This window comes from Telopea speciosissima, chromosome 3 (assembly GCF_018873765.1).
Source record: "Telopea speciosissima isolate NSW1024214 ecotype Mountain lineage chromosome 3, Tspe_v1, whole genome shotgun sequence".
Taxonomy (NCBI): Eukaryota; Viridiplantae; Streptophyta; class Magnoliopsida; order Proteales; family Proteaceae; genus Telopea; species Telopea speciosissima.
The window spans coordinates 508,964-523,120 of NC_057918.1; the positions used below are offsets into that span (position 1 = coordinate 508,964).

At 41.1% G+C, this 14,157-nt stretch overlaps 1 protein-coding gene across 1 annotated transcript in view; it reads right to left on the reverse strand.

Annotated features, from left to right (window-relative positions):
- Positions 1–6,318: 6,318 nt before the first annotated feature.
- Positions 6,319–14,157, reverse strand: part of LOC122654802 (acetyl-coenzyme A synthetase, chloroplastic/glyoxysomal) — a 34,270-nt gene continuing 26,431 nt past the window's right edge. Inside the window, exon 18 of the mRNA XM_043849060.1 lies at positions 6,319–6,677. Within this exon, the coding sequence (XP_043704995.1) occupies positions 6,492–6,677 (186 nt within the window). The 3' untranslated portion in view covers positions 6,319–6,491. The remainder of the gene's footprint in view (positions 6,678–14,157) is intronic.

A 14,157-nucleotide genomic window follows, 5' to 3' on the forward strand; every position in this document is an offset into this window, starting at 1 on the left:
CCCCCCCAACCCCTAAAAAAAAAAAAAAAAAAAAAAAAAAAAAAAAAAAAAAGAAAGAAGAAGAAAAGAAAAGACGAGAAAAAAAGAAAGCAAGAAAAACAATAGTGTTTGTTGGTGTTCTTTTACTTTATATTAATAGGGGTGTAGATGAATAGTCGAAAACCGTTTCCGTATCCTATTCGTATCCATTTAGCATTATCTGAATCCGTCCGAAAGCTAAATGGATAGGCTATAGCAATCCAAAAAGCTATATTTACATGTAAACGGATAAAATATACGATCCGTATCTGTTTAGCACTATCTGAATTCGTCCGAAAGCTAATTGGATGCGGATGCGGATATAACACTATCCGAATCGAATTTGATCCGTTTACATCCCTAGATATTAATAGGTTTTAGGATAAATTACACTTTGGGATACCTGATGCTTGTGATTCTTCATGTTTGATATATTATGTTTGGAGTATCTCATGCTTAAAAAAGACTATTACATTTCATAAAGGCAAAAGTTTTCCTTCACCCACTTGGGTAAGAAGAATCCTTTGCTCATTAGTGATGTGTCCATAAGATGGGACTCTTGTCCCATCAACAAATTCTTACCTTTTATGTGCCTATGTTGGGCTCTAGCCTAGCATGGGACAAATTAAAGAGTTTGATTTAACGTGTTTCATCAACTCTGAAGCTTGTGGTGTATTGGTCAAGTACCTAACATTTGGTATCAGAACCATAGTTCGAAAACCTTTTGACTCGGACGATTGGCTCGTCAAGTAAAATAGTAGTACAATCTGGTCAAAAGTCATGTAGACTCGTCCAGTTATAAAAATGACTAGACTTGGTCCGAATTTGTCCGAGTCACAATCGACTAGGTGTTTTTATCCAGTCAAATGAAACTCAACCAAGTCTGGTCAATGTTTAACCCCTCTATATATACCACCCATTTGGAATCACTATTAGATCAATGGTTAGTTTTCTTAAAAATTAACCAAAAGTCAAAACCATGAGTATAGGTTTTTGTTGTCTTCGTTATCCCCCAATTGTGTTCTGCAACTCAGCGTTTATGCTTGGTACAAACACCATGGAGAGATTATTGACGTTCCAAAAGACCGAATCTCTTGAGGCAGTTCATCAAACAACTGATGGGCATCTCTAATCCTCTCATGGAACTCTTGTTCTACAACCATTGCAAGATTTAAACTCTCACTTTGCTGCCCCGGGCTCAAGATTGAAGCACCTATCAAGCATTTCAGCAAGTTCAAACCACAATCAAGATCTAGGTACTTCAACAACAAAATTTTCTGAGAAACTGATCATGCTTGATTATCTATTTCTCCATTTTACTCGTCGGGTCAAGTCTTGAAGAATATTCTGTAGTTCAGATCTAAGAGAAGATACATGGGTAATCGCAACACATTAAAAGGAGAGGAGTTGTTTGCAAGTAGTAAACAGCCCACTTTCGGGAATTGATATATTTAAGGCCTGCATGATAACACTTCTGAATCTCTATTTCTCTGTTTTTAGGTTCTTAGGAACAAAAAAATTATAGCAATTTGTTTGTTAAAATCGATTCACTTTTTTGTTCCTAAGAATGAATCGGGACAAAAAAATAGCTGAGAAATAGAAAATAAGAAACTCCAATTTGAAACTTCTCTATTTCAAAACTATAACAAAGAAATAACAGGGTAGGGGTGTTTGACCAATCTCCATGACTCCGGGACACCTTTGCCACTAACACCTCCTCCACCACTTCCACCGCCATTGTCTCCACCACCACCACCACCACCACTGTCACCCCCACTGTCACCACCACCACCAGCATCTCCACCACGCCATCGCACCTTTACCATTTCCTCCACCACTACCATCACCATCATCACCACCATCTCCATTACCTCCACCGCCGCCACCACCACCACCACTACCATCACCACTACCTCTATCAAATTTTCTATGCAATAACATTTTTGAAAATTTATTGAAGTTCTAGAAACAAAAATTCCTACGCATAACAAACGCATTTCTATTTCTTTTCTGGCCAAGAAATAGAATTTACTAGGCGTTACCAAACAAGTTTTTTTGTCAAGAAATTTGGCCCAGTAATAGAAATTGAAAAAGTTACTTTTAGAATAGAAACATGTTCGAGAAACAGAAGTGTTATAACGCAGACCCTTAATGTCCCACCACTCTCTTTTTAATTAAAAAAAATTCCAAAAGTCTTCCCCACTCTAAAGACGAGTTGAGTAAAAAAACCTAGTTTTCCAACTATGATTAGAATCGGGCATTACGTCACAGGTTCGAGTCACAAAAAAGGCTACCTACCACCAGTGTATGGTCGCTAGATTTTGACGTATCGACAAAGTACCTAACACTACCCCTATTAACGAATTTGAAAATAACCTTCCCCTTCGTCATCTAACGATTTTGATGACCATGGGCAAGGGATTATCCCTAAACTGTGGATGTGGGGAAACTTGGTCCTTTCATAAATGTCATGTTTGAGATATCTTTTCTTTCTCATTCTAATTTTCCTCATAGATAATACATTTGGAGGCAGTCTTTTTCCTCTTCTTCCTCGGTCTATTTGCAGCAACACACACCGTGGTGGGGAGAGGAATAAAAGGGGAGATAATGCAAATAACCGGAGTGGGTTGGGGTGGGGGGGGGGGGGAGCGGGGAAGAAAAACAGGTTGTGAGGAGAATGAAAGAGTGAAGTGGAAGAGAGAACCAGAGTGGGGGCTCGCAGGGCAGGCAATAGCCGGGGGCAATAGGTAAACTATCACATGATGATTCATTCCCTACCAGAAGAGATCCTCGGCACAAGCATATTCATTGTCCCTTCGCGCATTGTTTCTTAAATCACGTCACCAATTAAAACCAAGGAGGGTTGTTGTGGTACATGAAGATGCGGGCATCACATCCAACTTGTGGTGTAGATGTGAACAAGTGCCTAGCCTACTTGGTAGCATGTGGTGTGTGGAGGCCCATTGCTATCAGGCTGTCTTCAAGCCTCCTGATTTCGCCCCTCTCCTCCCTTATAGAAGAGGATACAGTAGGACTTCACCAAAAAAAAACTTGATGTCTAGATTTAAATTTGGGATCGGCTTACCTCAACCAACTCATCAGGCGGAAAGAGACTTTGATTTTCTGGTGCGTCTCATTTAGGGACGGTAGTATCAAAGGTGAAGAATAGAGAAAGTGAGAGAGAGAGAGGCAGCACTGGATGGCCACTCAATAAAGTGCTTGCCAGCAAAATTAAACATTTTTTTTGGAATAAAGAATGCTCTGCTTGGTCGCATGGCTCTTATGTCCAGACACAAGAGTGCATGAAATCACCGCCTAACCTCTCTTAATACTCATGCACACACTCTCATTGGCTCCCGCACTAATGCAGAGGCTACGCAACCAAGCAACGATCTCTTGCAATTTTTTTGAAGTTTCAGTTTGCAAACTTTTCACAATAAACTTTAGTTTTGACAATTATTTCCTTAATCACACATTCACACCCTAGGGGATTCAAAGCATGGGATTAGTCCCTACCAAAGCCCAGTGATTCTAAAGGTTTCTTGCGTCCAAGCATCTGGAATCGAGATAGGTCCCGGCCGATTTAACTGATCCGATTCTAATTATTGAAACGGTGATTATACATGTAGTCCGATACAAAGCACTCTGAGGACAAACAGAGACCTACGAAAACTAGGATTTAAAAGTTTTTTTTATATTTTTTTAGGATAAATTACACGTCACCCCTGGTTTTTAAATGAAACTCAGATCACCCCTTGATTTTTGAAAAAACTCAAATCACCCCCTCTACAGTAACGGTGTTAGTTTGTTGTTAGTTATTGGTGTGAAAGGACTATTGTACCCTTGTACTAAAACATTAGAATTAAATTTACAATACTATCTTTCCTTCATCTTCAACATTAGTCAAGGGTAGTTTAGGGATTTTAATTTATTTAACTGGCTGACATCATCATTTAACAGCATAAAGCTAACGGTAGGGACTATCATATTGGGGTCTAAACCAAGGGGTGATCTGAGTTTCGTTTGAAAACCAAGGGATGACATGTAATTTATCCACCTATCCCCGATGGATTCGGCTCTTGTCCTGCAGTGGCGGGAGCTGGAGAGTCTAGCACCACTTAAGATAATGACAAGTGTCATTTTGTTAATCCAATGGTCAACCTTGGAATGGGCAAAATGCAGATCCATTTTTCATCCCTCTCTCATTTTACCATAATCCGACCCGAACAAAATTTAAAACCCAAAAATTCGATTAAAATCTCCCTCGTTTTTCCTTCATCTCTTCCCCCTTTCTTTCTGAAAAAATCGATTAAAACCTTAGGCGAGCTTCCATCGTCCCTTTAAACGGTGACCGGCGATCGGTGACGACGAGGCTAAATCAGTGCTCCTATAGAGCGAGAGCAAGCAAGCAAGCAAAAGAGGAGAACTTAACGAGAAGGATTAGGGGGGGGCGTGGGAGAGAAAAATTCTATCTTTTGCTTGCTGTTCAGTTATTTAGGAGAGAAAGTGTGAAAGCCTCTGGTTCTGTACCTTTCTTGCTCTTCTAATTTTGGTCTCATTGGGTGTTTGTGCTCTCTCTCCTCTTTGATTCCTATCTGTTTGGTGCGAAGAGAGGCATTGGTTCATTTTCCTTTTCTTTTGGTTAGTTGTATCCCAGATTTTCAGCTAATATTTTTTCTTGAATCACAGGGCTGTGATTTCACCGCAAGTTTGGGTTGATCGTTTTATGAGATTTTTCTTTGGTTTGCTGGTTTTTTTTTTCCTGTGGGACTTTTTTGACTCATGAAATTATGGGTATTGAGTATCTTTTGGCTTGTTCTTTGATAGTTCTTTGATCACTAGATAGAGTTTCGTTTTTTGGGTTCTGGGATTTCAGTAGGTTCATCTGTTTGCTGAAATAAAGGTGAAGGTTTGGGTTCAGTACATTCATCTTTTGGGCAAGTTCTTCAAGCACAGGAAAAGGAAAAACCAGAAAGGGAGGAAGGAGAAAAAGGAATGATGAAACTCGGTTTCGAGGTTTGGTTTTCAAAATTTGAACTCCACGGGTCGGGTTAATCAGGGATTTGGTCGGGTGAGAGAAACAAATGGGAGTAACTGGATTAAAATAATCTGTATGCATTTCATGTCGTTGGATTTGTTGCTATCCATGTGGAGGAATCTCAGGGGAGGTGTTGGACGCTCCAGCTCCCGCCACTCGCAGGACAAGAGCCAAATCCATCCCCGATTCATGATTTTATTTCCAAAATGATACACCCTTTGAGGGCGGGCCTCGGTGAGTCTGTGTGATGGTTAAGGTTGCTCCATTGTGACCAAGTGATCATGGGTTTGAGTCTGAAAACCACCTCTCAGTGAAAGTAGAGTTCAGGCTGAAACGTTTTTGGATTCCCTCGTGAAACATAGATTGAGAATGCTCCTGAAACTGGCCTCCCCTCTGACCTTTTGAAATCCAGACCTCAGCAATCACCGAGTGCTATTAGCTGATCAACCACCCTCGGATCAGAAAGCGTGCTCGTATCTCCATGTTCACCCAACTGTCTAGATGCAATTTTCCTTAGAATCCTTCTCATTCTCTGCCCACTCCTTGTTTTTTGGAAGCCCAGGTGCCCACTGAATTTTATCAGGAGCGGCAAATGCACCGATCTGATATATAAACCGTTCACACAGTTTCAGGTTATGTTCTAATTTTTCAATAATGAACGGATGGTGAATGCACCACTCACCCTAGCAACTTGCAGTTTAGGCAAGTTATGTATCAAGCATTCCTTAGGTGACGAGACCACCAAATATATGAAAAATAAGAGAGTCATCTTCTGAGGCCAAAGGTCGTTGATTCCTAATTGAGCACATTCTTTAGAACAGAAACTAATCGCATGCCCCAAAATAAATAAATAAATAATCCCATTGTCACGTACAGAAAGAAAAAAATGAATTATTAAAAATAGAGGACAAAGAAATGCTCCAAACCATGCTGTAAATTTTGGTTCATTTAACAAATTCAAACAAACATATGGTGGTATCAACAGCCCTACGGTTCGAGTATTACAGAATTCGTATTGCAAAATAAAATCGTAAAAGGGTTTAAAAGCTCACATAATCAACAGAGTATGTTTTTTTTTTTTTTTTGAGGGGATGGGGGAGGGCTAGTCAATAAAGAGCTTGTCAACTAAATTAAGAACACAAATTTATTGTAGACAAATCTTTTTTAAGTATCAGTTCAAAAACTTGTTACAAGAAACTTACTTTGAAGGGCTGCACCATAAAAAAGGAGAAATTTTTTGGCCTGACACAAGAAAATTTTTGAGTTTTGACTAATAAATTCCTTGATCACATCTATTGTAATAAATTATGTAGTCCGATACAAAGCGCCCCAAGGACAAAAAGAGACCTGGAACGTTTTTGGATTCCCTCGTGAATCCTAGAATAAGACTGCTCCTGAAACTGGCCTCTCCTCTGACCTTTTGAAATCCAGACCTTCAGCAATCAGTGAGTGCTATTAGCTGATCAACCACACTCGGATCAGCAAGCGTGCTTGTATCTCCAAGGTCATCCAACTGTCTAGATGCAATTTTCCTTAGAATCCTTCTCATTATCTTCCCACTCCTTGTTTTTGGAAGACTAGGTGCCCAATGAATTTTATCAGGAGCAGCAAATGCACCAATCTGATATACAAACCACTCACAAAGTTTCAGATTAAGTTCCAAGTTTTCAATAATGAATGGACAGAAAATACACCAATCACCCTAGCGAGTTATGATGCAAGCATTTCTTAGGTGTAGAGACCACCAAATATAAGAGAAAATAAGAGCCACATCTGAGGCCAAAGCTTATTGATTCATAATTAAGCACTTTCTTTAAAGGGTGCAACTTCTTGTCACCATAGTGGTGAAATAAGAAGTTGTAACCTTCTTTTAATTTCCCCATGTCTTATTCCCAAAACTTTTTTAATTAATATTTAATGTAGGGGTAAAAAAGGGTTTTCAAAAAGTGAAAGTTATTTAATATAGTATTTATGTGAAATAACAGGATTTACCCTCATCAAAATAAAAATGTGTTATCCTAAAAAAAGGGAAAAAATGTAAGGTTACAATAAGATTTTTCCTTCTTTAAGACAAAAACTAACTACAAGAAAAAAATGAAACCTCAGAAAAAATATTCCCAAAATAATAAATAATTCAATTGTCAAATACAGAAGGGGAAAAAAAAAATGAATATAAAAAAATAGAAGACACAAAGAAATGCTTCAAACCATGCTGTAACTTTTGGTTCATTAACAAATTCAAACAAACGTATGGTGGTCATCACCGGCTCTACGGTTCAAGTATTATGGAACTCATACTGCGAAACAGAATCCTAAAAGGATTTAAAAAAGCTCTCATAATCAACATAGTTAGTATTATTTTTTTTTTGGGGGGGGGGGGGGGGGCGCCTTGAGGGGAAGGATGGGGGCAGGGAAAGGCTACTCAAAAAAGTGCTTGTCGACTAAACTGAAAACACAAATTTTTTGTAAACCAATCTTTTTAAGTTTCAGTTCCCAAACTTGTTACAAGAAGCTCAAGTTGAAGGCACACCATAAGGTGTATGGTTATGCACTACTAACGGTTTTGCTGTTGGCCTTCAAGGCTGCTTCGCAAATCATTTCCCTTCAGTCCCTCAAGCCTCACCTTGAGGAGAAACCTCTAGATAAACCTTACATACCTCTTGAAATGGTGTTCAAGCAATCCCCAAAGATTTGAACCAACAAATGATTTTAAATTTTCACCAAGATGAATTTCGAAAATGTATGAGTCTTGGGAGTACCATCAGGGAAAAAAGTGTACCAATTAATGAAATCCAACAAGTGGAATGGAAAGATAAAAAGTCATCACAATCAAATATGCTCATAACCATCGGAACTGTCAACCTTCTTCCAGGATCTTAATAGTACTAGGAATGCTGGAAATTTAGGGTTTCAGGCTCAATCGAGTTAGGGTTTTAATGGATTTAAGTGGTGGAAGTAGGAATGGAAGGTGAGAAATAGGGTTTTAATGGAATAGAACTAGGGTATATGGGTTGAACTGAGCCCTGGAATGGGGTAACTTAATTTGTGTAGATCACAAAAGCCAAATCAGCTAGGATTGATGTAGCATGGGATGTGGGGTGGTAATGGAGGCTTAGCAAATATAGGTGAATGAGTAAGAGCCTGATGGACAACTAGTGGAGAAAATTAGGCGTGCTGTAAGGATAGAATTGCCATAGAGAATGTAAATGAAGAACAGAAGAGAGGGCAATGGAGAAGAAGAGACAGGTTCCAACCACCTATGGTTGAAAGACTCCACATTCTGACATTGTGAAACCATAGAGCAGCAACCAGATCAGAGAGAAAATAAAAAACTCCTATAGTCAAGCCCATGCTTGGGGTGCATCTGTCGCTTTCTAGGAGTTATCATATAAAATTGGAAATACTTGCTAAAAACCAGCCTAATTCTTGCAAAAGAGACTCCTAAAAGCTGCATAGGCAACCCTATTTTCCATATTTTGTACCCATGTTTGTTCAAATTCTGAATATTCACAGATAACATGATACTTTCTTCACTATGATAAATATTTAATGGTGTGATTGCATTTATGCAACTATCACTCAGGCTTATAATAATTCTGTAGATACATATACCATCACTAATGATAATACTATCATATAAAACTCGTTTCCCCGCTCTTCCCGTGAGTGTTTCCCCCTCCCTCCTTCCGGCTGCCATGGCTGGAAGCCTTTCTGCGGTTCAGCCACCCCTCAGCCCACTTCCTACTCTTTCTTCACCCCTCCCCAGCCCCTCCTCCCACCAGTGTGGCATGGAGCTCCATCTCCACCAGCCTCCTTCTCTTCTGAGGGATGGTCTCTGACTCCCAAGGTGGCTCGCTGCCCCTCCAGTCTCCTTAACTCTGCAGCCTCGAGATGGTACAGCTCTCTGGTAGGCCACTTCATTGATAGCCCCCCTCCCCATAGTCAAACTATCTCCCTGTCCACGCTCCTCCTTACACCTCCTCCCAGTAGTCACTGTTGTACACCTCCACCTCCCAATTAATCAGTGCACTATTTAGAATATCAGGGGCCTCAACACCCCCACCAAACAGGCAGAAGTCCGCTCCTGAATCAAAGCCCTCCATCTTTCTTTTGCTTGCCTCATCGAAACTTGCATTACAGATCCTAACACCCTCCAAATTGCCACCTCAGTCGCCCGCCATGGTTCCTCTGCTCAAACTATCTCCATCATCCCAATGTCCTAACACCCTCCAAATTGCCACCTCAGTCGCCCGCCATGGTTCCTCTGCTCGAACTATCTCCATCATCCCAATGGTCGTATATGGTGTCTCCGAGATCCCTCTTCTCTTCTCATTTCAATCCTTACGTCCTCTCAATTTTTGCACCTCAAAATCTCTGGTCCTGCTGAAAATTTTATCTTCTTCACCTCCATTTATGCCGCCAACTGTGCTACGGAGAGGTCCTCTCTCTGGTAGATATCTGCAACCTTGCTCCCCAAATTGGCTGCCCTGGGCCTTGGTTGGAATTTCAATGTCGTGAGGTATGCCCATGAAAACATGTAGGTATTCGCCTTTGATTTTCCATCCATTGAGGCTCAAAATGAGGGTATCAAAGATATTGGTCAATGAAGCATGGTTCACTTCATTCCCCTCATCCCATGTCTCATTCGATGTGCCCGGTACTTTTAACCATAGTCCCATCTGGTCCTCATTCAACCTTATACCTCCTTTGGCCCCAAACTATTCAAATTCTTCGACATGTGGTCCTCCCATCCCGACTTTCTCTCCATAGTCCGTGATGACTAGAGTCTGCCAGTCCATGCCCATTCCTCCCCCCTCATTACCTTCTCCAGAAAGCTCTAGAATGTTAGAAGTGCTCTTAAGGCTTGGAATTCTTCCTCCGGAAACATCTCCTCCAATGTAGTAGACTGTCGTACCATTCTCTCGGATATCGAGCTTCGTCTTCAATCTGAAATCCTCAATGCCTCTTAGGTTGCTGAGGAAAAATCCATTTCCTCTATTCTCTTCTCTTTGTTAGTCCAAGAGGAGAGCTTTCTCTGCCATAAATCCAGAATCAAATGGCTCACACTTGGAGACTCCAATTTTGCCTATTTCCGCTGTTCCTTAAAGGCTAGAACTAATTTCGAGAATACCCCAATCTTCTGTCCTCTGAAGTCTCTCTCCTTCGTGGAGGAAATCAAAGCTGAATCTGTCAGCTTCTCCAATATCTTCAACCCTTCCATTGTTTCTCCCTCCTCTGCCATTCCTGACGGCCTCCTTAATAAGTTTATCCCTCCCTCGTTGTTCGCCTCCCTTCATTATATCCCCTCTAAAGAGGAAATCCTCTCTATTGTTCTCTCCCACAAACCTAATCAGGCCCTGGGTCCGGATGGCTTTATTGTGGGCTTCTTCTCCTCTTGTTGGGACGTCATCAAACCTAACCTTGTTTTGGCCATCCACAACTTCTTTCTTAACCCAAGTCATGTTAAAGGCATAAACCAATTCTTCCTTGTCCTCATCCCCAGACAAGATGGTGCCTCCTCTTTCTCAGACTTTCATCCCATCTCCCTTTGTAACCTTCTGTATAAATTCATCGCCAAAGTTCTAGCCAAACGTCTCAAAGGGGTGATTGATTCCCTTGTCTATGACAATCAAGGTTCGAGAACTCGCGAGATCTCGGTTTTTCAAAATCTCGAGTCGAGATCACATAAGCATTCTAAAAGTGCATTTTCTCTGCGAGATCTCCGAGTTTCTCGGTTTGACATAGGAAAATGCCCATCTAGGTCCTTTACATGAGTGCCAGATCTCGAGATCTTGCTGGAAATTCTTGGTATACAGACACCTATCTATGCCAAGGACCAAGACAGACACTTATTTATGCTATGCCAAGGACCAAGACAGACACTTATTTATGCCTAATATCATTTAAGTATATTATTCATAAATAAGAAAATACCCCCCATTTGAATCCAATAAAAATAGTTAAAAAATCAAATTCCAAAAGGAAAAAAAGTCAACCCCCCAGTTCAAGAACAAAAACTGGATTTTCGGTGGTAGGTGCAATTTCCAACTTCCTAATGCTGGGGTTTTTCTCAAATCTAAAAATTCCATAATTCTTATTATGGTAAAACATTGCTAAAAACCAAAAGTGCGGTAAAATATTCATTTGTTTTGATGTCCAAAAAATTATTTCCATTCAGAGCAATTTTGACAGCATTTGCGCACACCGAATTAAGTTTGACCGGTACATAACTCTTTCAATATAAATCAGATTTTAGCAATCTTGGACTTGTTGGAAAGCTTTCAAAACAAAGCTTTCCAACAAGTCCAAGATTGCTAAAATCTGACTTATATTGAAAGAGTTATGCACCGGTCAAACTTAATTCGGTGTGCATGAATGCTGTCAAAATCCGATTGCGTTAGAAAGTTTGAAAATTGCACCCTTCGAAAATTCAGTTTTGTTCTTGAACTGGGGTTGACTTTTTTTTTTTGGAATTTGATTTTTTAACTATTTTTATTGGATTCAAATAGGGGGGTATTTGCTTATTTATGAATAATATCTTAAGTAAATGCAATATCATTTACTTAAATGATATTAGGCATAAATAAGTGTATTTATCTCTTGTCTGTCCCTGGTTTCTAGCATAAGTGTACGTCCCGCTTCCTACTAACTGAAACTCCTATTTGGACTTAGTTTTTGCAAAATCTGATAGTGCCATTGTGTTTAAATGGCCTAAAATAGGCTGAATACCAAGTTTCAGACCCAAACTAGGTCTAAAACCCACCGAGATGAGGCTTCGAGTCGAGAAAAAAAAAATGCAACAACTCGGCGAGATCTCGCCGAGATCTCAACTCGACTCGGTTTTTCAAGGGTCCAAGTTGGCACCGAGACCCGAGTTTTCGAACCTTGGTGACAATCATTCGACTTTCAGTTCCAGTAGAAGCATTTCTAACGACATCCTTCTCTGTAACAAGCTTGTCAGAGGCTTTAACCACCAATCTCACCCCCTACTGTCCCCATGAAGATTGACCTCTATAAAGCTTTTGACTCTCTATCTTAGGATTTTATTGTCAGTTCTAAATAAAATGTCCTTACCTGTTGCTTTCGGCAAATGGATCTTTCATTGCATTTCCTCTCGTTTCTCTGTACTCATTAATAGCCGCCCAGCTGGTTTCTTCACCTCCTCAGTTGGGATCCATCAGGGATGTCCGCTCTCTCCTTACATCTTCTCCTTGGCCCTTGAAGTGCTCTCCAGAAGCCTCCAGTCCAGTATGGACCAATGCCTCATATTCCCCATGCCAAAATGTAAGGCCCTCAAACTCTCACCTTGCTTTTGCCGATGACCTCATGATCTTCTCCAAAGCCGACCCCCTCCATTGATTCCATTTTGTCTTGTTTGCACCAATTTGAATCCATGTTCGGCCTTTGTATAACCAATCAAAATCCCTCCTTTTCCTTGCTGGTGTCCCTAAGGCAGTTCAGGATGATCTGATTGCGAGATTTGGTTCTCCTCAGGTTCTCTCCCGGTGAAGTATTTGGGGTTGTTGTTGATTCCCTCCAGGTTTACCGCTCATCATGTCTCCCCTATCCTGGTCCTCTTGCATAAGAGGCTCCAACTTTGGAAGGGCAAGCTGCTCTCTTATGCCGCCCATCTTGAGTTGATATGTTCTGTGCTACAATCATCTTATATCTATTAGTCTGGTATAGTTAGTCTTCCATATCCATCATTTCGAAGTTGGAATACCTCATGTGTGCTTTCCTTTGAAAGGGTTGTGAATCTTCCAGGTTCCTTTCCCCATTCAGTTGGTCCTTAAGCTCATTTGGAAGATTGCAGCTAGGAGGAAGAGCATTTGGGTCGATTGGGTCTACTCCCGTCCTCCTCCGTAATATTTCTATGTGGATAGTTTCTCTTCCTTCAAATGCGTCCTTGGCCTGGAGAAAGATTCGGCATCTCAGGCCCCTCATGATTGGGGCTATCTCTTCCCAAATTGATGATGGTTCCTCTATTCGTTTTTGGTTAGACAATTGGCACCCCCTCGGAGTCCTCCTCCATCTAGTTGGTGACGACAACACTATTTACATGTCTGGTTTTAACAGGTTGGATCTGGTCTCAGACATCATCTGGTTCGAAGAGTGTACCCCCCCCCCCCCCAATTCCCCCTTCCTGGTGCTATTTGGGGCGCTCTTCCGAGTATCCGTAGAAGGTCCGCTGGTTCTGGTGATTTGGTACCATGGACAGCTTCTTCTTTAGGCTTGCTTACTGCCAAGTCTTCCTTGCTCTTCCGAGTATCCGTAGAAGGTCCGCTGGTTCTGGTGATTTGGTACCATGGACAGCTTCTTCTTTAGGCTTGCTTACTGCCAAGTCTTCCTTGGATTTTACAAGGACCCAAGGATCCCCCATTGCTCGGAACAGGATTCTTTGGTTCAACAGGCACATCCCCCGTCACAGCTTTAAAGTTTGGAGAGCTTTCACCCACTGCCTCCCTACGCAATCTTTTCTCATTGGATCTCTGTCCCCCCCCCCCCCCAAGCTGCTGGCTCTATTGGAACGCTACTGAGGATGTGGATCATCTTTTCTTTGATTTCCCTTTCTCTTCCTCGGTATGGAAAGGCCTCCTCTCCAAGTGCTGGCCCGGTAGAAGAAGAATCCTGCCTTTGGCCAAAGATTGGATTTGGATGGATATGTCCTTCGATGGGAAGTCATGTTGCGATGCGGTAGGTAAGCTGGCATTTGGTGCTGCTATCAATCACACCTGGTATGAGCATAACCTTCGCAGATGGACTACCAAGTCCAGGTTTATTCAGCAGATCCAGGACCCGTTCTATTTGAAGTCAAAGCTAAAATTGATGCTACTCCCTCTTCTTGTGCTGCCACAGTTGCCTCTTGGGGTCTCTCCTCTTCTATTCTTCAGGCCACTGCCCCCCCCCCACTTTGTAAAGGCATGGCCTTGTATATTGTATCCTTCTTTTTCTCCTATCGTTAATGAATTATTTATTCACCTAAAGAAATATCATATAAAACTAGTAATATAAATTATTGAGATAAGGTACAATTAATCCCACCTTCCCACTTTTTCTTCTCCTTTTCTTTTCTACCGAAATCCTACCCTTTCAACTAGAAA